The following is a 24229-nucleotide window of genomic DNA, read 5'->3' as shown; positions in this document are numbered from 1 at the left end:
CAAGGTTTAATGAAGAAAATGCCATCGTAAAGATACCAGCAAGTGCTGAGAGAGCCCAATAGAGTAGGCAAGCAAGGGGAAGCCTTCATGGAGGTGACATTGGCATTCAACCTTTCAATCACCCTAAATCTTAGGGGTGTTCAAGAAATAGCAAGTGATCTGGTGTGCTCAAGTATGCTCCAGGAGGTAGTAACAGATGGATGAAGTGAAATTGTGTTTCAGGAATCTTACTCTGGTGCGAGTGTAGAGAATGACTTATTTGGGGAGAGCCCATCCAGAAGAGTGGTTGCCTACCCAGGCCAATGGCACAGAGTGAGCAAAAGAGGGAATGTGGATGCAAGAATACCATAAAAGTAGAATCTATGAGGCTTGGCATTTAACTAGGTGAAGGGGTATAAGGAAGAAGCAGGAACTAAAAACGGCTTTGAGGCATCTCAGTTGGGTGACTGTATGATGGTGGTAACATTTCCCAAACAGGGAACAGTGGGGAAGGGGAAGATTTGATAGAGACTACAGAAGAAACTAAGCTTTGTTTTGACATCTTAAATTGGAGATGCTGCTGGAGTAAATCAATGGAGATAGCTAGCAGAAAAATGCAAATAGAAACTGGATTTCACAGGGGACCTTTCAGAGGTGATGGGGGCAACTGACATCATGGGAGATGCTATGATTTGGGGGCGAGAACTTTTTTTCATAGTTTTATTTATGAAAACATTTTTTATTTTAATATAGTTGACACACAATGTTATTTTAGGTTCAGGTGTACAACATAGTGATTCAACTTCTTTACGTGTCATGCTGTGCTCATCACAAGTGCAGCTATCATCTGTCACCATACAACACTACCACAATATTATCGTACTCAACATTATTGACTATGTTCCCTTTGCTGTACCTTTTATTCCCATGACTTACTCATTCCATAACTGGAAGCCTGTATCTCGCACTTTCTTTCACCCATCTTTCCCCTCTTCCTAGGCAACCATCAGTTTGTCCTCTGTATTCATAGGTCTGATTCTGCTTTTTGATTGTTTATTCATTTGGGTTTTTTTTAGATTCTACATATGAGTGAAATCATATGGTATTTGTCTTTCTCAGTATGACTTACTTCACTTAGCATAATATTCTCTATGTCTATCCATGTTGTAAATGGCATGATCTCATCCTTTTTTTTTTTTTAACTTTTTTTAACATTTATTCATTTTAGAGACAGAGAGAGACAGAGCATGAATGGGGGAAGGTCAGAGAGAGAGGGAGACACAGAATCTGAAACAGGCTCCAGGCTCTGAGCTGTCAGCACAGAGCCCGATGCGGGGCTCGAACTCACGGACCGCGAGATCATGACCTGAGCCGAAGTCGGTCACCCAACCGACTGAGCCACCCAGGTGCGCCTCATCCTTTTTTTTTTTTTAAATGTTTATTTAGAGAGAGAGAGAGAAAAAGAGCATGTGTGAGTGTGAGTGGGGGTGGGGGTGGAGCAGAGAGGGAGGAGATAGCGAATCCCAAGCAGGCTCCGCGTTGACAGCCTGCCTGGTGTGGGGCTCAATCTCATGAACTGTGAGATCATGACCTGAGCCAAAATCAAGTTAGATGCCTAACCTACTGAGCCACCCAGGGTACCCCATGATTTCATGCTTTTTTAAAGGCTGCATGATATTCCCTTTGTGTGTGTGTGTGTGTGTGTGTGTGTGTGTGTGTGTCCTACATCTTTTTTAAAAATATATTTACTAATGGCACTTAGGTTGCTTGTGGGAGAGAATTTCACTTAAGCAGAAAGGAGGCTGATAGTTGTGGACAACTTTTGAACATTTCTTTCTCTCCTATGGGAGTTACAAATTCAGCATGTCCAAAATGGAATTAATCAATTTCTCACCAAATCTGTTTCTTTTCTTCTCTAGTACTGTGCAAATGGTACTGACCACTCTCTTAGTCATGGTGGCTCAAGACCTCAATCATCCTTGTCTCCTCCCTTAAATCTCCCTTAAATTCTGGAAGTCCATAAAAATAACAGATAGGAGATATAGTCATTTATAATGGAACTATTTTAGATGGTGTGTAGTGTATCATTCTGCTTATATTCCTAGGCAAGTATAGATTTAATTTCCTATATACATGAATGCAGCCATACTCTACATTTTTAGAATACCTTTTTAAAAAAAATGTTTATTTATTTATTTTGAGAGAGAGAGCTTTTGGAGTGGAGGGGCAGAGAGAGAGAGAGAGAGAGAGAGAGAGAAAGAATCCCAAGCAGGCTCTGCACTGCCAGCACAGAGCCCGATGTAGGGCTCGAACTCACAAACTGTGAGATAATGACCTGAGCTGAAGTCAAGAGTCAGATGCTTAACTGACTGAGCCACCCAGGCACCCCTAGAATAACCTTTTTATTGGAGTAAAACAGTCAAGCAGAAATGTACACAATCAGAAGCCGATGACTTTTCATTCATTAAATATTCTTCCACATCAATTTTATTTATTTTATTTTTAAATTTAATTTATTTATTTTTCTCTTAATTTAAATCCAAGTTAGTTAACACATAGTTTAATCATAAATTAAGGAATAGAATTTGGTGATTCATTACTAAATATAACACCCAGTGCTCATCCTCTACAAGTGTCTTCCTTCATGAGCCTTACCCCTTTAGCCCTTCCCTCCACCCAACACCGCACCAGCAAATCCCAGTTCTCTATATTTGAGATTCTCTTATATTTTGTCCCCCTCCCTGTTTTTATATTATTTTTGTTTCCCTTCCTTTATGTTCATCTGTTTTCTATCTTAAATTCCACATGAGTGAAGTCATATGATATGTCTTTCTCTGACTGATTTCACTTAGCATAATATAGTCTACTTCCATCCATGTTGTTGCAAATGGCAAGATTTCATTCTTTTTGATTGCCATGTAATATTCCTGTGTGTGTGTGAGAGAGAGGGGGGGTGGATCTCACATGTTCTTTATCCATTCATCAGTTGATGGACATTTGGGCTTTTGCCTATTGTCGATAGTGCTGCTATACACATTGGGGTGCATGTGCCCCTTTCAAATAGCACACCTGTATCCTTTGGAGAACTACCTAGTAGTGCAATTGCTGGGTTGTAGGGTAGTTCTATTTTCAATTTTTTGAGGAACCTCCATACTGTTTTCTAGAGTGGCTGCACCAGTTTGCATTCCCACCAGCAGTGCAAAAGGGTTCCCCTTTCTCTGCATCCTCGCTAACATCTGTTGTTGTCTGAGTTGTTAATTTTAGCCATTCTGACTGGCGTGAGGTGGTATCTCATCGTGATTTTGATTTGTATTTCCCTGATGAGTGATGTTGAGCATTTTTTCATGTGTCTGTTAGCCACCTGGATGTCTTCTTTGGAAAAGTGTCTATTCATGTCTTTTGCCCATTTCTTCATTGGATTATTTGTTTTTTGGGTGTTGAGTTTGATAAGTTCTTTATAGATTTTGGATACTAACCCTTTATCTGATATGTCATTTGCAAACATCTTCTCCCATTCTGTTGGTTGCCTTTTAGTTTTGCTGATTGTTTCCTTCACCATGCAGAAGCTTTTAATCCTGATGAGGTCCCAGTAGTTCATTGTTGCTTTTGTTTCCCTTGCCCTCTGGAGACATGTCAAGTATGAAGTTGCTGTGGCTGAGATCAAAGAGGTTGTTTCATTTTTTCTCCTCTAGGATTTGATGGCTTCCTGTCCTATGTTTAGGTCTTTCATCCATTTTGGGTTTATTTTTGTGTATGGTATAAGAAAGTGATCCAGGTTCATTCCTCTGCATGTCGCTGTCCAGTTTTTCCAACACCATTTGCTGAAGAGACTGTCTTTTTTCCATCGGATATTCTTTCCTGCTTTGTCAAAGATTAGTTGGCCATACTAATTTGTGGGTATGGATCCATTTGTAGTTTGTGGGTCCATTTCTGGGTTCTCTGTATCTGTTTTTATGCCAGTACTGTACTGTCTTGATGATTACAGCTTTGTAATACAGCTTGAAATCCAGAACTGTGATGTCTCCAGCGTTGGGTTTTTTTCAGGATTGCTTTGGCTTTTCGGGGTCTTTTCTGGTTCCATACAATTTTAGGATTGTTTGTTCTAGCTCTGTGAAAAATGCTGGTGGTAACTTGATAGGGACTGCATTTAATGTGTAGATTGCTTTGGGTAGTATAGACATTTTAACTGTTTGTTCTTCCAGCCCATGAGCATGGAATGTTTTTCCATTTTTTTCTTCTTCAATTTCTTTCATAAGCTTTCTATAGTTTTCAGTGTACAGATTTTCACTTCATTGTTTTGGTTTATTCCTAGTATTTTATGGTTTTTGGTGCAATTGTAAATGGGATCGATTCCTTTATTTCTTTTTCTGCTGCTTCATTATTGTTGTATAGAAATGCAACTGATTCCTGCACATTTATTTTATATCCTGCGACTTTGCTGAATTCATGGATCAGTTCTAGCAGTTTTTGGTGGAGTCTTTTGGGTTTTTCACATAGAGTATCATGTCATCTGCAAAAAGTGAAAGTTTGACTTCCTCCTTGCCATTTTGGATGCCTTTTATTTCTTTGTGTTGTCTGATTGCTGAGGCTATGTTGAATAACAGTGGTGAGAGAGGACATCCTGGTTGTGTTCCTGACCTTAGGGGGAAAGCTCTCAGTTTTTCCCCATTGGGGATAATATTAGTGGTGGGTCTTTCATACATGGCCTTTATGATCTTCAGTTACGACCTTTTTATCCCTACTTTCTTGAAAGTTTTTATCAAGAAAGGATGCTGTATTTTGTCAAACACTTTTCAGCATCCATTGAGAGGATCAACTAGTCCTAATCCTTTCTTGTATTAATGTGATGTATCACACTGATTGACTTGCAGATATTGAACTGGCCCTGAATCCCAGAAATAAATCACACTTGATCATGGTGAATAATTCTTTCAATGTACTGTTAGATCCGGTTTGCTAGTATCTTGTTGAGAATTTTTGAATCCAGGTTCATCAGGGAAATTGGTCTATAGTTCTTTTTAGTGGGGTCTTTGTCTGGTTTTGGAATCAAGGTAATGCTGACCTCACAGAATGAGTTTGGAAGTTTTCCTTCCATTTCTATTTTTTTGGAACAGCTTCAAGAGAATAGGTGTTAACTCTTCTTTAAATGTTTGGTAGAATTCCGCTGGAAAGCCATCTGGCCCTGGACTCTTGTTTGTTGGGAGATTTTCTTCCACATCAATTTTAAAAGGCTTCAAAGGCAGTCTATCCCATAGATGTAACATAATTTAAATAACTAATCCCTGTTGTAGGATTTTTTTTCCCTAGTCTTCTCATCCCTCTCTATACATTTAAAATATTTTTTGCACCTATTTCCAATTTTTCTTTAGAATAAAATTCCTTAGAGACAGAATTTCTTGTTCAAAAGCCATGTACATTTAAAAAAATTACCTTTTTATTTTAGATTAGTTTTAGGCTTACAGAAAAATTACAAAGGTATTACAGACTGTTCCTATATACCCCATACCCAGTTTTCTCTATTATTAACATCTTACATTCATATAGAACATTTGTCACAATTAATGAACCAACATTGAGACATTATTAGCCAAAGTCCATAGTTTATCCAGATTTCTTTAGTTTTTACCTAATGTCCTTTTTCTATTCCAGTCTTTCATTTAGTAGATCACATTACATTTAGTTGTCCCATCTCCTTAAGCTCTTCTTTGTGACAATTTCTAGACTTTCCTTGACTTTTTTGACCTTAACAATTTTGAGGAATTCTAGCCAGGCATTTTGTAGAATGCCCCTCAGTTGGGGTTTGTCTGTTTTTTCTCTTCATTAGACTGAGGTTATGGGGTTTGGAAGGAAAGTACCATAGAGATAAAATGACACTTTCATCATATCTAGCCCACAAACGATCGGCATGATTTATACCCTGTTCATGTTAACCTTGATCACCTAAGTGAGGTAGTGCTTGCCTTGTTTCTCCACTATACTCATTTTCCCTCTTTCCATACTGTACTCTCTAGAAGGAAGTCAGTAGCACAGCCCACATTCAAGGGGGTGGGAGTTATACTTCAGGGTAGATTATCTCAATAAGTTATTCAGACTTCTTCTGCACCAGAGATTTGTCTCCTCATCCTTGTTTTATTACTTTATTCATGTCAGTATTCACATCATTAGTTTATTTACATCAATATAGACTCATGGGTATCAATTTTATACTTAAAGTTATAATCCAATAGAACTTTACTGGTTTTGTTGCTGAAGGAATGCGTATTTGTAAGACTCTGAGTAATTCACTACAAAGCTATCTCGCTAACCTAATGGTGGTACCAACTCTCACAGTTAACAATGAGGATCCATTTCCCTTTAATTTCACACACCCTTTTTGAAAGCAGGTGAGCAAACAAGGGCGAGGCCCAGGTCCCTCCCTGCCAATTCCCCGACGCCCCCAAAAACAGACAAGGCCAGGCTGAGGAGGCGTGTTCTTCCCCTAACGGGGACCTTATCCCTTACCCAGCCCACCCTTAACCACCAACACGACAGGCCCGTAACCCCTTCTCCGGGTTTCCCCAAGGCCCCTCCCACCGTGGGGCGGAAGTGGGCGCGGCCACGGACAGGAAGCGTCTAGCCGGGGCGGGCCCTCTCAAGCAGCAGCCCCACCCACTCCGCTCCACCACCGCCCCACCCCTCCGGCCCAGACCGGAAATGAGGTCAGAAAGGGAAACCCCGGCGGGGAGACTCGGCCCCAAAAGCGGCGGCCATTGGAGGTGGCTGCTGCAGCTGGTGAGGGGGAGGAGTGGGTTGAGAGGGTCGGGGGCCAGGGGGCCGGCGCCAACGGGAATACCGGCTCCCAGCGGAGTCTGAGGGGCCGTGTGCGCCATGGGGCTGCGAAGGTTGGCGGGAGGGGCGAGGGTGGTTGGGCCTTGTTTTTCAGGGCCCATCGCCCCCATCCCGGGGAATAAGGTTCGGGCGTCTCCGGGACGACACTCACCTCTTCTCCTTTCTTCTTTCTGGCGCTTTCGGGCAGGCGACAGCTTGAGGGCTTGCTGTCCCGAGCCGTGTTCGCCCTAGTCCTCGGAGGCGGGCCGGGGGCTTGGAGGGAGAGTCCTTCGAAACCAGCTTTTTCTTACATATGTGGCCATGTTGCGACCCCTGATCACGGAGGGAGCTTAGTCACCAGGACTTGAATTTTGGCAGTTTCTGCCCGAGCGAGAAGGGCTGAACCGCTGCCCCGGTGAGCCCAAATGAGAAGTTGCTTCCTGCCTCCTGCCTTCCTCCCCCCTCCTCCCCCCAGCTCCTCGCAACCCGGTCTTTCGCTCAGACCATACGCCTGCCTCTTTTTACTTCTATCCGTTTCCCGTGCTTTTCTTTGCGTGACTTAACCTTTCCTCTCCTCGAGTGCTTGCTAGACAAGGGGGTTCTCTCGGACTATGCACCCGAGAGTGAAGGTGTGGGAAGCTCAAGGTTCTTCTGTCACCTGCTGTTGGACTTGCAGTCTTTTAGGAAAGGATTCTGCACAAACGACTGCAAGTTGTTCTGTCACTTTGTTTCACGTTTGTACAGTTCTGCCTGAGTTTTTAAAGCAGTAATTCTTTATTAAGGAAGTAGGTTTAGACGTGCTGTCCTCACTTCTGTTTTGGTCTTACAGGCAATTGCCTCCGAAACCCCAGTCATGGCGTTTTAAACTATTTCGTATTGCTTAAAGGGACGTGGGCATTTTATATTGTGTGGCTTTTGACACTTTGAGACGTTTTGTTTGGTTGGTAGTTTTGGAACTAGGTGTCCCCATTGCTCCCATCCATGTGGCAGATAAGCCAGACTACTGTTTTCTTCCCTTTGAAGTCGTTGGCATGGGGACAGCATGAAAATAGGTTTTAGAAAGTCCTTTGCAGAATGTAAACTGCATGAACGAAAATACCGTCTGAGAGTGGCGCCACACAGTTTTAAATTCTAATCACGGACTTGAAATACTTTGGGCTTAACAAGGGCTAGGGAAAAGTGCTAATTTAATATGTACTTAATAAGGTGTTGTACAAATTATATTAGACATTTCCTTTTAAAGGGGCATTCCAAAAATTGCTCCTACTGCTCTCATCCCTTGGAAGGTTTGCTTTTAAAGTGACTCCTGAAGTATGAGGGTTTGACAATAGGAAAGTTTAGAAAGCAGTTGGCTAGAAATCATAGAGACTCCTCCTGTGCGTTTCATTTCAACCTGTTATATCCTGCTCTCGTGCGATGGGTACTAAAGCACGTAATTAGGGTGATCACTTAATTTTTTGAAGGATGGGAGAAGAGCTTAAAAGTTGCTAATTGTTATATGTGTGTGTGTGTGTGTGTATGACCTACTCAACAAATGGCCTTCCCTGCTAGCTTCCAGGTGGTAGTTGGGACCATAATGGGTGCAGACTTACTCTGTTTTCTCCATTCAGGGGACAAATGTGGGTCACTACAGTTTCTTGGATCACTAAAAGTACAAGCGGACTTCCTTAAAGTGTGTCAGTGTGTTGTCTTCTCCCTTCCACAAGCATTCTTATTAGTGACCCCAAACCATAGCACAGTTGTTTATCTATGGTTTTGAAGTTGTGTGTTGTTCTGCTCCTGTCTGGTGAGACATTGTCTAATCTTTTTGGATTTTATTATTATATAATTTAGTGACGAGTTTAATTGGGAAAAAAGGGGAAAGATTTATTTCCCTGGGTTTGCTGGGTTTTGCTAATATCCTGGTTGTGATCTGGTGAGTGTTGACTTCAGGCACTTAAGGGCCAAACACCTATTTTTAGTGGCTGAGAGGAGCATGGATGGTAGGAACAGAGTCTTAAGTGTAGCCAGATGAAAGGTGAGTTTATTTTCTGTAGATGGGGTGGGCTCTGCACTGCCATGATCTGGTTTATAAAATTATTCTAAAATAACAGATCCTGTTAAGGATTTCTTTTTCTTTTTTCTTTTTCTGGGCTTTCCTTTGGCAGATGTGGCCTCATGGATGAGCTGGTACATGACTTAGCCTCAGCCTTGGAGCAGACATCTGAGCAGAATAAGCTTGGTGAGCTGTGGGAGGAGATGGCCCTGAGCCCTCGGCAGCAGAGGCGGCAGCTTCGCAAGAGGAGAGGCCGGAAGCGCCGCTCGGACTTCACTCACCTGGCCGAGCATACCTGCTGCTACAGTGAGGCCTCTGAGTCAAGTCTCGATGAGGCCATTAAGGATTGTCGAGAAATGGCCCCTGTTGCCAATTTTAGTGACTCCGATGACACGATGGTAGCCAAACGGCACCCGGCTCTCAATGCCATTGTTAAGAGTAAGCAGCACTCTTGGCACGAATCTGACTCCTTTACTGAAAATGCGCCCTGTCGACCGCTCCGGCGCCGGCGGAAAGTGAAGCGAGTGACTTCAGAGGTGGCTGCCAGCCTCCAGCAGAAGCTCAAGGTGTCAGATTGGAGCTACGAGAGAGGCTGCAGGTTCAAGTCTGCTAAGAAGCAGCGTCTGTCCCGCTGGAAGGAGAATACTCCCTGGACCTCATCAGGTCATGGGTTGTGTGAATCAGCAGAAAATAGGACTTTCCTAAGCAAAACAGGAAGGAAAGAAAGGATGGAGTGTGAAGCAGATGAACAAAAACAGGGCTCTGATGAGAACATGTCAGAATGGTGAGATCTCTCTTACTAAGTCAAAGATTTGCCTGCCTATTTTTACCCCGGGTACAAATTTACAGTCGTGATGAGTTCAACTTTCAGAACTAGCCACTGCAATGTTGCCTTTGTAGCCCTCCTTTAACCAGTCAGCTACGGTTTATCTCTAGTTTTTTAAAGTACATTCATGATTCTATTTCCCTAGGTCAAGAAAGCTTTATGTAATGAAACACATTGTTTCTAAAAATTGTTTAAAATGTGTATCTCACATGCATAACCAAGAATTTTATTTTAAAAACAGTTTGCTGCTGTTTATACCATGTAGTTCATACATCGATATTGTTAGAACCAGGGTCTCAGCAGAGGCTGGTGTGTGTGTTTGTGTATGTGAGAAAATGCTGGTACTGGGCATGTGGAGTTTGTGTACGTTTCTGGTAAGCTTCCTTTACCCGTTAAGAGTCTTGACTTCAGATACCGGGCTATAATTCTGTTCTCTGCTACTTACGGTTTGACTCTGTTGAGTTTATTTTTTATGGCTGACATCCAAGTCGTCTGAAAGACATGGTGGGGCTTTGAAAATAACAGTATTGAATCCCATTAGTTTTCAACCGAATGTCATTGAGCCATAAAAATTTGTGTCTATTGGATGCATCTTTAAAATGTCAGTGTAGTTTTTTGGTGACTTTGTTTTTCCATCTCAGATAGTCCTAGGAGCATTTAAGCCCCACCTCGATACTTTAATATTAATGTGTGGTATCTCTTTCTCAAGGAGGATGCTCTTGGTGTTTTTTTGTTTGTTTGCTTTTAATGTTTATTTTGAGAGAGAGTGAGAGTTGGGGAGGGGCAGAGAGAGAGGGAGAGGAGAGAGAGATTCCCAACCAGGCTCCACACTGTCAGCTCTGAGCCCATCTTGGGGCTCAGTCTCACGAACTGTGACATCATGACCTGAGCTGAAATCAAGAGTCAGGCTGATTTAACCTACTGAGGCATCGAGGTGGCCCTCTTGGTGTTTTGAATGGGGGCAGTTCTTTGTGGTGAGGGACCGTCCCATGCTTCACAGGCTATTTGGCATCTCTACATTGTTCCCATCCCCTTCATTGTATCAAACCACATGCGTGTGTGGGTGCTGCCTAGTGGGTTGGTGGTCCCAGGGGAATGTTCAGGACTGCGCCGTATGGCAGGCAGTGCTATTCGTACTTTATAGAAGAAGAGATGGAGGTTAATAGCGTTTAGATAATTTGCCCATGGTCACCCAGTGGCAAAACTAGGAATCAAATCTGATTCCAGAGTTCATACTTAACCACCATGTTTTGCTGCCCTTTGGGTTTGCCTATTCCACTGCTCTTTCCGTCTCTTCTTACCCTTTACAACTGTAGAATATCTGGCCTTTCTTAGGACTTTGCTTCTGAAGTTTGTCTGAAAAACAAAGACACGAATCTTAGGAACTGTGTCGTGAGGCTGTGTCAGTAATCAGAAAGGCTGCCTAGGTCTTTATATAAGCCCATACCTTTTTCAGGCGGTTTTTAGTCCAGCTTCAACAATTTTTCTCACTAACTTTATATTTGTGGGTTTGCACAACTGGTTAGGCTTATAATACGGCTTCTCTAATTTTCCTCTAATGTATATCCTAAGACCTATTTACCCAATATATATGTGTAATTTTGGGTTACAAAGTTTTTTTTTTTATCATGCTGTTTTTTTATTTAAAAAATATATTTTTAATGTTTATTTATTTTTGAGAGAGAGGGAGACACAGAGTGCAAGTCAGGGAGGGGCAGAGAGAGAGGGAGACACAGAATCCAAAGCAGGCTTCAGGCTCTGAGCTGTCAGCACAGAGCCTGACACGGGGCTCGAACCCGTGAACCGTGAGATCATGACCTGAGCTGAATGAAGTCAGACACTTAACCAACTGAGGCACCCAGTTGCCCTTATCATGCTGTTTTTAATCAAACAAATGTTTAGTCAATTTACAGCCGTACACAATATCAAAACCCTCAATTGAGGTGTTCAAGTTTGTGTCAATATCAAACATATATTCCAAATAATTTACTGTTGAAAATCACGATTTGTTTTTTAAATTTGAGAGACAGAGTGAGAGTGTGTGTGAGTGGAGGAGAGGAGCAGAGGGAAAGAGAATCTCAAGCAGGTTCCATGCCCAGCGTGGAGCCCGACACGGCTTGATCGCTGGGATCATGACCTGAGCCAAAATCGAAAGTTGATGGCTTTACTGACTGAGCCACCCAGGTGCCTTGAGAATAGTGATTTTTAAAAATTGTGTTTTGCAGTGATAGCTTGTGTATATTTCTTCTCATGACATAATTGTTCACTCTGTCTGCTCTTAAGATAACAGTCTAAGTGTGGTTCCAGATGCAGTCTGTAATCTAGTAGCGAGGCACTTTTAGTTCCTTCCTACCTCAGACACAGCTATTGCACATATAGTCAGGTTGTGATAATAAACATTCTAGTTACCTGAGAGCCTGGATAAGTTGAAATAGGCAGCAATTCATATGAAATTCTTATTTTCAAATTTTTTTTTTTAAATGTTTATTTATTTTTGAGAGAGACAGAGACAGAATGCGAGTGGGTTAGGGGCAGAGAGAGAGGGAGACCCAGAATCCGAAGCAGGCTCCAGGCTCCGAGCTGTCAGCACAGAGCCCGACTCGGGGCTCGAACTCACGAGCTGTGAGACCATGACCTGAGCTGAAGTCGGACGCTCAACCAACTGAGCCACCCAGACGCCCCTATTCTTATTCTTTTCAAATTGAGAAGACCTTGTTACCCCGTTTGGGCTATCTGCCTGGTACATGACTTCAGAGTTCTTTTAACATTCTTTTTTTTTTTTAATGTTTATTTTGAGAGAGAATATGAGTAGGGGAGAGGCAGGGTGAGAGGGAGAGAGAATCCCAAGCAGGCTCCTCGCTATCTGCACATAGCCCAATGTGGGACTCGATCTCATGAACCATGAGGTCATAACCTGAGCCAAAATCAAGAGTCGGATGCTTAACGGACTGAGCCACCCAGGCGTCCCATCACTCTTGAGTTCTTTTAGTAACATGGATGCCCACGTTCTTGTAGCTATGAGGGAAATTAGGGTGGAATAGTAGCAGACTTAAAATGAGAACAATTCTTCTTTAGAATCTAATTATTTAGGGGTCTTAAATATGCCTTGACTTATATTGTTTCATCTGTAGTTACGAACAGAAGTGCCTTGTATTTTTTCCCCCTAAATCTACTCTGTGGAGAAAGAGGGGTGACTGACTTACTCTTTGACCGCAAATTATGTTCAGCCTCTCACCAGTAAGATGGAACTAAAATCTTGCCTCGATTATTAAGCATACCTTATGAATAGGACTAGCATTAGAGTATGTTTAAGTAGATAATAATTTATGATTTGGATATTATACTATTTTGGTGAATTGATTCTCTCAAAATTTTCCTACCTTTGTTCTACATTAACAAATATTTTTAAGAATCTCCTTGGTTGCTCTTTCATAAATCTGCTTGGACGTGCATCTTTGTTCTCATACAGATCAAGTGTAGAACCTTACATTTTATCAGTGATATTGAAGATTGTCAGTGTGTATGATCCAACTTGTAAAATTATTAGGATGAAGGTGATCATTAAACTTAACTTAGCCTCATCAGTGGATGGAATTCTTTTAAAAAATACGTGTCAGGTGTTTTAGGTTTGAAAATGTATGTCTCAGCCGGGGAGCTGTATTTCTAATTTCCTTAAATTCACTTTACTAATTAACCATGGAATAGTTTTAAGCTTAACCAATAATTCCTTTTCCTTTTATTTTTCTGTTCTTCCTTCAATTCTACGCCAACCAATCCCTCAAGAGTTTTGAGGAACTGGAAGTGGTTATGATACAATAGTTTTTTATACCTGCAAAAAGATCAGTTATTATTTTAGTAATTTTCCTGTGTATGTGCGTTCCATTCTAGAATGGAGAAATTCTTTTGTAAAATTCCTCTCTGCTGTTTTTATTCATATTGTCTATATCGCAGGTATTAGGTGATTCATAGCCTAATTTTAGTCTGTTCTTCACTAACTCATCCTTCGTTTGTTCCCCTTAAATATAGTTTAGCTTCTTTGGTTTTTCTAAGTGAATTGGTTTGGTGTTGGCCTGAAGTCTCAGTCAGGAGCTTTCCTAAGGTGATGTATTAGAGGCCGATCTCACAGGAAAGAAAATATTCCCTTCTCTTGGAAGGCAAGTGACAGAGATAGAGTGCTAACCCTCCCCCCTCCTTTTCCAGCCCACGCTGACCTTCTGCGGCCCCTTGGTGCCTCTTGTTTTCTTATTTTTATAGAAAATCAATATCCCTTCTGACACAAACAATAGCTCAGAAGCAAGAATAAATGGGAGAAAGCTGAGATCTCTGTCCATCACCTCTCACTTTACCTCCCCAAACTCTTTAATTATGAGCATGCTTTGCTCCAGGTGTTTGTGACAGTGAAATTGCTAAATGAGGACCATTTTAACCAAAGATTGGGTGATCAGTAACACTCTATAGCAGTAGCTTGTTGGATCAATAGTATTCATTATTTCATGGTTAAGGTAAGTAGCCTCCTTTGCAAGTGGAGGTCATTAATCAGGGAATACTGGAAAGAATGTATGTGGTAGGTTGAGGTTGCCCTGTTTCCTATTCCATAACTGGAGATGCTGACCAAGAGTATATTTACCATTGTTGCAAATGGTACTATTGCATTTGAGAGTTCTGAATAGCTAGCATAGCGTGCGTCCATAGATTTATGCAGAGTTCTGCTAGTATATCCTTGGGAACAATGGAGAAAGACACCTTGGGAGATGGATTTGATACTACTGTATTTGAAAATCTGTCTCTTGAAAGAAGTGTGTTAGGATTATTCTGTGTGACTCCAGAGGATGGAGGTAGGGCTCATAAAAATGGAAAGCACAGAGAGTTAAGACGTTGCCTCATTGTCAAATACAACATTCCAAAAATTCGACCTCTCTAAGAATGAAATGAATTGTTTCACCGGGTAATGAGTTCTAGGTCACTGAAGGGGTTCAAGCCTGGGCTTGGTGACCACTTACTGAGTTATTGTAGAGTTGGCAAGACTGCACTGCATGACCTCTAAGGTCCCTTGTAACACTGAGACTCTGGAACTCTTTCCAGTCACAGCCTACTTCCAGTGCATCGTTGTAACTTCGTAGTGTAAAAAACATTTGATAAGCAATATCAGCTGCCCATTAAAATGCTTAGGAAGACAGAAAACATTGTAAACTCACATCGCCAGGAACCAGGACTTAGAGTTGGCCTCTCGCCAAGATAGCGACAAACCACAAGGCTGATAGATGTGCAGTTGGAAGCCCACATCGGCAGTGCTGAGCCTACGCTGAAGGTATGTAGTGAGACCCTTCATCCTCTGTCTATAGTCAGGCCTTTGTTCAGAAACGCAAGGTCCATTTTAGTCAGAAAATCAGGCAGCCGCAGTGTGAGCCAGAGTGTTGTTCCGTCCTCTACAGTAGTCCCCTCTTGCCCAGTTTCTTTCTGTGGTTTTAGTTAACCCTCAGTCAGATGTGGTCTGGAAGCAGGTGATGCACCTTCTGACATTCCGTCAGGAGGAGGAGGAGTAGCCTAACAGTACGTCACAGTGCCTGCATGGTTCACCTCACTTCATCTCATTTCCTAGGCATTTTATCCTCTCACATGATCATAAGAAGAAGGGTGAGTAGAAGATATTTTGAGAGAGAGACCACATTCACATAACTTTTATTATAGTATATTGTTGTATTATTAGTTATTGCCTCTCTTTTACTGTGCCTAATTTATAAAATTAAACTCAATCATGGATACATATGTATAGGAAAAACACATGGTATATATACGGTTAGGTACCATCTACAGTTTCAGGCATCAGTGAGAGTCTTAGAACTTCTCTGCCGTGCGGAGAAGAGGGGATATTGTACTTCCCAATCTGTATCTTTGAGTTTCTGTTTGGAGGCTCTAACTCCCAGAATATACTTGGATAAGGAATTAGTGTTTTCTGTGTGTGTATTTGTGTTTGGAGTAGGAGGCAGTCACTGCAAATTCAGTCCTGGGAAATACATTCTCCAAGAATAAAGTTTACTGTTGGCATGGGGAGAGAAGAAAAAATCACTCTTAGTGGTGCATTCTAGAAATTGCAGTGTTTTATATATCTTTATATATTGTAGACTCTTGGAATGGGGTCAGAATAAGGCAGTGACAGAAGAAGATCCTGGCTTGGTCCCACATAACTATATGAGGTAAAAGCCTACCAGTGACACTGGGTGTTAGGCCAGGAGCTCTACACATTGTCTTGGCCAGTTGTAGATGTGGGAAGCATGTTACCTATATCCAAGAGAATAGAGAATGGGACCAGGGGTCATTTACACACCCTTTCTGTTGGCAAGTAACGAGATTCTAGGTAAACCAGTTTTCAGCAAGAGGCCTTTCAACAAGTTCTGTGGAATAAGGGAAAAGGATCATTATCCTGAAAGTTCAGAGGAAAAACACATATCCAAAAATGATTGCCAGTGGAAACCAGAACATTTTAGAAAGTCTTCTTTAGGATGCGAAAAAGACATAGTCACTTTGGAATAGGAACAGTTAACTCATAAGGAAAGAAAGATGGCTATTTGAAAACCCAGTAGTATGGGAGGAAAAATGTAAGGAAATTGATGTAATTGCAGTGTTAAAACAGGACAATTCATTCTGTGCAAAATTGAGTTGATTTGGAAAACTTTGGAAGCCCTCCCAAGATGCAATGAGAGGAGGTGATAATGAGAGAGAAGTTGATAGATCTGGAGAACAGAAGATAGAGGCCCTGTCTATGAGTATGTAAATATTTCAAAGGAAGAAACTGAAGCATTGGAATAGAATAATGATTTAAAAAATAGAACCGAAGAGAAAAGGCATTCTTGGGTTGAAAAATTATAAAGATTAAAAGGGAAAATGAATGAACAGACACATACTACCTAGACCTATCCTGGCAGAAGTTTGCATTCTGCCTTGGTGCAGGGGTGGAACAGGTATAAAGAACAATTTTTGTTTTTTAATGTTTATTTTGGAGAGAGAGAGAGCGCGCATGAGCATGTGCAGGGGAGGGGCAGAGAGAGAGAGGGAGACAGAGGATCTGAATTGGGTTCTGTGCTGACAGGAGAGAGCCAGACGTGGGGCTTGAACTCATGAACTGTGAGATCATGACCTGAGCTGAAGTCGGACACTTAACCAACAGCCACCCAGGCTCCCTGGGTATAAAGAACAATTTTAAAAGGGATGAAAACAAGGCTGGTATTTATTCCTACAGTACTAAGTGTGAAGGGCTGCAGTTGCCTGTAGAATTTTGGAGCGGGGGGGGGGGGGGAAGATTGCTCTCCTACTCCCCCCCTGAATTTTATATATAGCCAAGATAGATTTCATATGGAAAAGCAGCAGAAAGTCATTCTTAGACATTCAGGTCTCAGAATATATGTTCTTTAAAAATTTACTCTGCAAAGACATTTCTTCTAACTGAAGATGAATCACTATTAGCTCTAAGAAAAGGTAAGTCGTAAAAGGATGGGTGGGCTTCTGTAAGGCACACCCCCCCAGCTCAGTAGCAGAGTCCTGGGGCAAATCATTAAATCTTTACCCAGTACACCCGATTGCGGGGGCTGCACTAATAAGCCTGTGAAACCAGTGAGGCTGTTTCTTTTGTGGTATCCTCCGAGTGAAACCAGAAAACAAACTCCTTCACTATACATTCTTACAACTTATTAAGTTATTGTGGGAATAACTTTGCAGTTGGTGTGAGATATTTCTCTGAAAAACCTCTCCCTTGGTCATAGTTACTTTTAAACTCTGAAATCTGACTGTGTACGGTTATAGATATACCACCTTGACCCAGGAAAAAAATTGAGCAAAGATGTCTTTGGGCTCTGGGTCTAGGAGTGACTTTTCCTTTCTGTTTTTCTGAATTCTAAGACGATTAAAATTTTTTGTTAAGTGCATTATTTAATAAAAAGTTAAAATGAAAACCCCTTATCTTTTAACATGATGGTAGAGGCCATTCTCTCTCTCCTGTTTGTTTCTTTTAAAATTAGATGTAAAAGATCCGTCTTATTCAAGGTACCTGGTTAATAATCCAGGTGTTAACTTATTGATACCGCTGTTTTAATTATAGGTAATAAACGAATTCCTTATTTTAGTTGAGACAGGTATAAACTACTCTTACTCAGTTCTAAATTTATAGTCCTTTGTGGTTAGGAATATGAAAGAACCAGCGAGCTGTTAGGTCAGAGGACAAGGTGTGTTTTTTCTCCCAATTATGAGAATTCAGAGATTTGTCTTATTCAAATTAGGAGCTTGTGTTAGGGCTAGAAAGTAGGGAGTTATTTTCAAAAAAGAATTCACAAAAATGCTGTATTATTTATTGTGTCAGAAAAAAAACAAAAACAAAAACAAAAAACTGCCCTGAAACTTAGTAGCTTTAAGTAACATTTACAGTCTCTGAAGTCAAGAATCTGGGAGTAGCTTAGCTGGGTGGGTCTGGTTCCGAGTCTCATATTGTCACAGTCAAATTGTTGATTGGGGCTGTAGTTGTCTCAGGGCATAACTGTGACTGAAGGATCCACTTCCAAGCTCGCTCAGGGCTGTTGGCAGATTTCAGTTCCTTGTAGGCTGTTGGACTGTAAGTTCCTTTCCACGGGGGCCCCTCCACAGGGCTGTTCGTATTCTCAAGACATGGCACTTGACTTTCCCTGGGGGTAATGATTTGAGAGAGAGAAAGAGAGAGAGCATACTGGCCCTCACTGAGTGTCCAAGAGGGAAGCCACAGTCTTCTCTAATCTAATCTCAGAAGTGACCTCCCGTTACTTCTTCCTATGCCATTGCTTGTCACACAGACCAACCAGGCTGGGAAATACCAGGATGCTGGGATCATTGGGAGTCATCTGACAGTCTAATTACCACAGATGGCTCTCCATCTTCTGGAATTTTTTCCTGACTTAGTGTGAAGCTAGATTCAGGAATGGTATTTTCAGAGTAATATGTCCCTAGAATTTGGGGGAATGTTTTTACTTTGATTTCAAAGGAAGGGCATTCAGGAACTTTAAGGACAAGCGAAGGTGTAGATAACTGAGAGTATATTTTGTTGTAAGTATGTATACTGAAGGTGAATATTTATTTTTAAAATTCAAAATATGGCATTAAGATGGAGAGCTTTTTCCAAAGTGAGTCCCTAGTTTGTTTTCTTGGTGTTCAGCATGTTTGATGCATTTTTAGCTGATATAGTTAGAGTCAAAACATAGAGTTTCAGCTGTGTCTGAATGTTTTAACTAGCAAAAAGCAAAGGAACATTCTTTCCCAAGTTCAGTTAATCTGTTAGCATTTTCAGGAGAATGAAAATGAGAAGTGCTGAATTGAAAAGTAGCTCATGAAGAGAGAAACGTGGAATTACTTGGTAAATGAATCTGTACACCATCCATGTTTTGGCGGCCATTCAGCAAGCTCATGGACTTTGGAAATACACCGTACTGGCTCTGACGTTTATTTGCTGTGTAATGTCGGGCAACTTGCTTGCCCTCTCGAGGCTTCACTACTTCACTTGTAATGTGAGGTTGACATAGTTACCTCGTAGAGTTTTGCAGTAGAAGAAATGTAATAATGAATGTAAAGCTCTTAGTACTTTGCCCGGCCTGTACTAGAACTCAGTAAATGATATTACTTGAATCAATAATGAATTCTGTATTAATAACTTCTATTAATGATTTGAACTATTATTTTATTATTAATAAACAATTATAAAATTATTGATTAAAATGATTAATATAGAATTGTTCTCTAATTAATACTTTTGTACTATCAATAATTTTCTTATTAATAATTCTTATTAATAATTTTCTGGAACTCCACTCAAGTACCAAACCCCTTCTTGAGACACTTCTAGTTTGGATATCTGTTGAGAGCTGTGTCTCCCTCTCTTGGATGAAGCCCCATATAGAGAACATAGTAGATTTCATAAGCCACATTTATTTTTCCATTCAAAATGAGAACAGATTCGAGTCCCATAGAATGTTGTTTTTTCTTTACTGGAGTATAATTGAGAGTCCTATAGGATTTAGATTACTATTTAATAAAAAGACTGTCAGGGAATTAACACTATCATCTGCTAAAATAATAATATTGGAGACATATGAGAATTAGCACCTTAGAGGTAGCTTCTGAATCTTTCATCCTTTGGCTCTGTATAAGATTCTAGAGTCTACAAAGTGGGTTCACATACCTCATATCATCACATCCTCAGAACAGCCTTGCAGGAAATAGTATTAGAGAAGTGAAGTGATACGGCATGAAGGCCACGGAAGGGGAAGCAGCAGCTGATCTGAAGGAGTTCATTCCATATGTAACATTTGCTGAATGCCTGCTGTGTGCCGGGTGCCGTGCTAGGCATTGGGGAGACTGAAATGAGCAAGATCTTACCCTCTTTCCCAGCCTGGATCTCTCTCTCCTCTCTCTGCCTGGGCTGGGCAGGGAGGAGTGATCTGTACAACTCTTGAATAGTTTCAGTTCTACCAGTTGGCCTGAAGGTCCAGCTACCTTCTCGTGATTCCTGGGATCCAGAGGCCTCAGGCTCTTTGAGGCCCTGGCAAGAGAATGGCATTGTTGCTACTATGGGATGTTGACCTCTGTCCTTGAAGGCCGGCTTTATCCAGCAAAAGTGCACAGCCTCCTCTCTGAAGTGGTTTTCCTTAACAAGATGCCCTGCCCGCTTCGTCCTGTGCTTTATCACTACAGACGAGGGTTCTCCCCTTTGGCACTACTGGCATTTTTGAGTCACATAATTACCTGTTGTGAGGGTTGTCCTGTGCATTGTAGGATGCAACGCTCTACCCAGTAGATGCCAGTAGGACACCAACTCCCCCTCCCCTGCTCCAAGTCCTGACACACAAAAATGTTTCCAGACATTGCCAGATGACCCCGTGGGTGCAAGGTGGGAGTGGGGGTGAGGAGAAGGGGGTAAAATTGCTTTGAGTTGAGAGCTACTGCTGATGTTTCTAGGTGCTGATCTGGGATTTTCACTTGATTGATTTTGCTTTCACCGACAAGTGTAAGTTTCAGATTTAGAGAACTTAGTAAGGCCAAAACATTGATCTCTTCTATAGAATAAAAATACTGTAGTTTTTAAAACTTTGTAACTGAGAGTTTTTGCTAACTTGAAAATATACCCTTTAATTGCTCCTCAAAAGGGCAAACGGTTCATTTTCAGAACTTGGAAGGAAGAGCAATTCAGATGAAAGCATTTTAAAGTTCATACCAAGGTTTACAATATTGAGCTCAGAGTGTTTGCCCTGGAATCAATGATTCAAGTGGATGAGGGGTATCAGTAGTGTTTTATTAGGCTTGATTCCTGTGATAATCTCCTTCTCTGAGAGTGGATGCCAATCACCTGGTCTACCAAGAGTGTCTTGGGTTACCAAGATGCCCAGCAGGGAAGGTTAGAGGGATAGACGTGTGATAAAACAGAAAAAGCAAAATGTTCTTTGCAGTGTGTGACGTGCGGTAGGTGATGTGATGGAGTGTGAGTGGTAACTGGAACTTCTTTCAACCTTTTCATATGTTTCAAAGTGTTCATAATACAATGTTGGAGGAGGGAAGCCTCTGGAACCGCAGGTTAGTGTGACTTTCTTTACACTTCTGTTTTTTCAGCTCGATGTGGTTTGGTTTCTTTTCTAACATATAATAATAATTAGGCAATACAATTGGTGGTCTAAAACCCAGGCTTTAATTTTATTTGTGTCTTCTTTAAAATGGTGGCTATGCTGCTGAATTCAGTGTGGGAACATTTTTTAGGGACAACCACTGTAGAGAAGTGTGATGTATTATTACTGTTTTTACTCACATAGAAATACTTTTGAGGTGTTTTCTGATTTCTAAGATGGGGAGATTTCCTCAGTGTTACATGGTTAAATTGTAGGCTTGCACACCCCCTTATTTGCAGAGTATTATTCATTGGAAAGCATTCTTCCTTTTCACATCCTTCTCCCGTGGTTTAGACTAGGTTTCTTATAAAATGTACACCTTTATATTGTTACTGAGACGTTTCTTTGTTAGTTTTAGGACTGGGTAGAGTGGTTTCTGGTGTATGGTAAATAGTGCTTACTAAGTGAATGAGTAGAAGTTTAGGAGAAATGGGGGAGGGGGCTTTTCCTCCTTTTGCTGTGAGAAACTAATTGCCCTAATTTTTTGAATTTTTTGAATGATGTATAAATTATTTGTAGGGTTAATACATTTTTAGAAATTTTAGAAATATTCTAGGAGGATTTTATTTTTAATGCAAACTATTTATAGGTGAGAACCATGTGAGAACAGGGAGTCCAGAACAGCTCCCAAAGCAAAGACAGGAGGCATTGCTGCCTATAGGAGTTGCTGCCATTTTAGGAAAAGATGAGATTTCACACCTGCTATCTTTGTGGGTTTTGTCTAGTTAGTTTTTCTGAAGATTAACAAAGGCTGAGTTTTTGTCTTCCTGACTAAACTTCAGAGGACCACAAGTAGAGTGGACACTAAAGGTAGGATCACGCTTTTTTCTTATAAAAATCAGGAGCAGAGCTTTTTCTCCTTGCCTAGTAAAAAGGCTTATGGCCAAAAAGTTATAAACAAATTTGAAGGTTCTGAGATAGGAAAAACATGTAGGATTCTGTCACCTTTTAACTTTTTGACCTTGTGAACTACAAAGGTGCTAAAAGAAACTTATGTTTATTGAAAGGTAGCTTAGTTTTAATAGACCATTAAACATTCTGTTTAGTTAGCTAAATTAACATTTTCTAAAAGCGTTTATTTTTATTTATTTTGAGAGAGAGAGAGAGCAAGTAGGGGAGGGACACAGAGAGAGGGAGACAGAATCCCAAGCAGGCTCCGCACCATCAGCACAGATGTGGGGCTCGAACTCACGAACTGTGAGATCCTGACCTGAGCCATGAAGAGTCGGATGCTTAACCGATTGGGCCACCCAGGCACCCCATAAATTAACATTTTATAGTCGACTAAATCGCTATTAAATCTCACTAAGCTGATTTTTTTCGAAGAAGATCTCAGAGCCAGAAGTGAATGAAGTCTTCAGGACTGGACAACTTTGTCTTATAATTTGGAAGGGGAAATATTTGCTTCTACTTTCTAGCTAGCACTACATTTTTGCATGCTGTATCATAGTGTTTATGTGCAGACATGCCACGAAGTTCCCACTTTTGTCTTTTTTCTCATCAAATCATGCTAACAATTTCTTACGTATGATTAGATTTCCACAATGCAAGTTCTTCTGAGGGAATAAATAGAATTAGCAGATGCTATCCAATGTACTGGTTACTTCCAGATACCAGTAGACTGGTGATACTTTTATGTCATAAGCATGCTGTAAGACAAACTTATTTTCTCTGTGAAGAAAATACTTATCTCCCTTGATCATAGTCTTAAAATCCTGGTGATATTTCTGTAACATCATTGCCATTCCTCGAATTAACTATATACAGAAAGCTTATAGACATGTTTAATCCATGCTCTTTCAGAAACCGTGAGTCCTCTTAAATGCTGTCGACAAAAATAGAAAAGGTATAGTGACACGAAGGCTTTAGGTTACCAGCACCTTTCTTGATCCAGCAGATTTCTTTGAGCTTACCCCCTTGGTTTAGAATACGGGCAGAGAACGGCATCCGTGCAAAAAAGGATCAAGGGAGCACTGTATTTTGTAGTACTTACAGGTGGCTGGAAATGAATGGGGAAAGGAATTGATAGCTTTTGTAATAAAGCAAGCAGTTTAAATTTTATAATGGTAAATACTCAAGAGTAGAACTTGTAGTACATGTAGAGTAGGGATCAGCAAACTTCCTCTGTAAAGAGCCAGATAGTAAATATTTTAGGGATTTGCTTGTGATATGTTCTATGTTGCCACCACTCAGCTTTGAAGTTGTGGTGTGAAAGCAGCCATCGATGATATGTAAATGAATAACTGTGGCTCTGTTCCAATAAAACTTTACTTATGGACACTGAAATTTGAATTTCGTATCATTCCCACGTGTCACAAAATTCTTCTTTTGATTTCTTTTTTTGCTGTAAAAACCATTCTTAGCTCACAGGCTAAAATAGGTGCAGGCTGTCATGTGCTGACCCCTAAATCTCAGTTAGTGATACTGCAAACTAATAAAGTATATATAACGTGCTGATGGGATAGAGTATCTGTTCTATAGCTTAATGTGCTTTTTTTAAGGCCTGCTTACTGCGAAGAGGAGTTAAAATAATATCAAATTTGGTCTATCTTTGAGGCCAGATGAGGATAATAAAGTGGTAATATGAGAGACTGTGTAGTAGAACTCAAGGGAGTTAGACCACTGATGTTCTCAGGAATTTGCTAAAAATACAAAAGTAGCACCATTAAGTTCAGCAGGCACAGTTCCTTGAACTCAGAAGTAGGAAGGGTGCAGTGCTCAGGGAGGATGGCCTCTGGTTTTACCCGCAGAGCTCCTTGAAGATTCTAAATCCATCAGAATCCAGTAGTATAGTTTTGTGACACATTTCTTACGACAACACCCGAGAAAGTTCTCACTTATCAGTACAGAAGAAAAGAAAATGAAAGAACGTTTAAATAAATCGAGTTATGTTTTATTGGCTCTTGCTGCAGC

General features: G+C 40.9%; 1 protein-coding gene across 3 annotated transcripts in view; it reads left to right on the top strand.

The window, feature by feature from the left end:
- The first annotated feature begins 6659 nt into the window (after positions 1 to 6659).
- The window catches only part of GPATCH2L (G-patch domain containing 2 like), a 56386-nt gene continuing 38816 nt past the window's right edge, over positions 6660 to 24229 (top strand). For 2 of the 3 annotated variants that reach the window (XM_049611369.1, XM_049611371.1), the window contains exons 1-2: positions 6660 to 6750; positions 8934 to 9605. In XM_049611369.1, coding sequence (XP_049467326.1) covers positions 8944 to 9605 — 662 coding nt within the window. In that variant the 5' untranslated portion in view covers positions 6660 to 6750; positions 8934 to 8943. Of the gene's footprint in view, positions 6751 to 6994; positions 7202 to 8933; positions 9606 to 24229 lie in introns of all 3 variants that reach the window. The other variant, XM_049611370.1, reaches the window with a different exon arrangement.

Source organism: Panthera uncia (genome assembly GCF_023721935.1).
Source record: "Panthera uncia isolate 11264 chromosome B3 unlocalized genomic scaffold, Puncia_PCG_1.0 HiC_scaffold_1, whole genome shotgun sequence".
Classification (NCBI taxonomy): Eukaryota; Metazoa; Chordata; class Mammalia; order Carnivora; family Felidae; genus Panthera; species Panthera uncia.
Note: the sequence above shows the minus strand (reverse complement) of the source record. Positions and strands in the feature narration are given on the sequence as shown.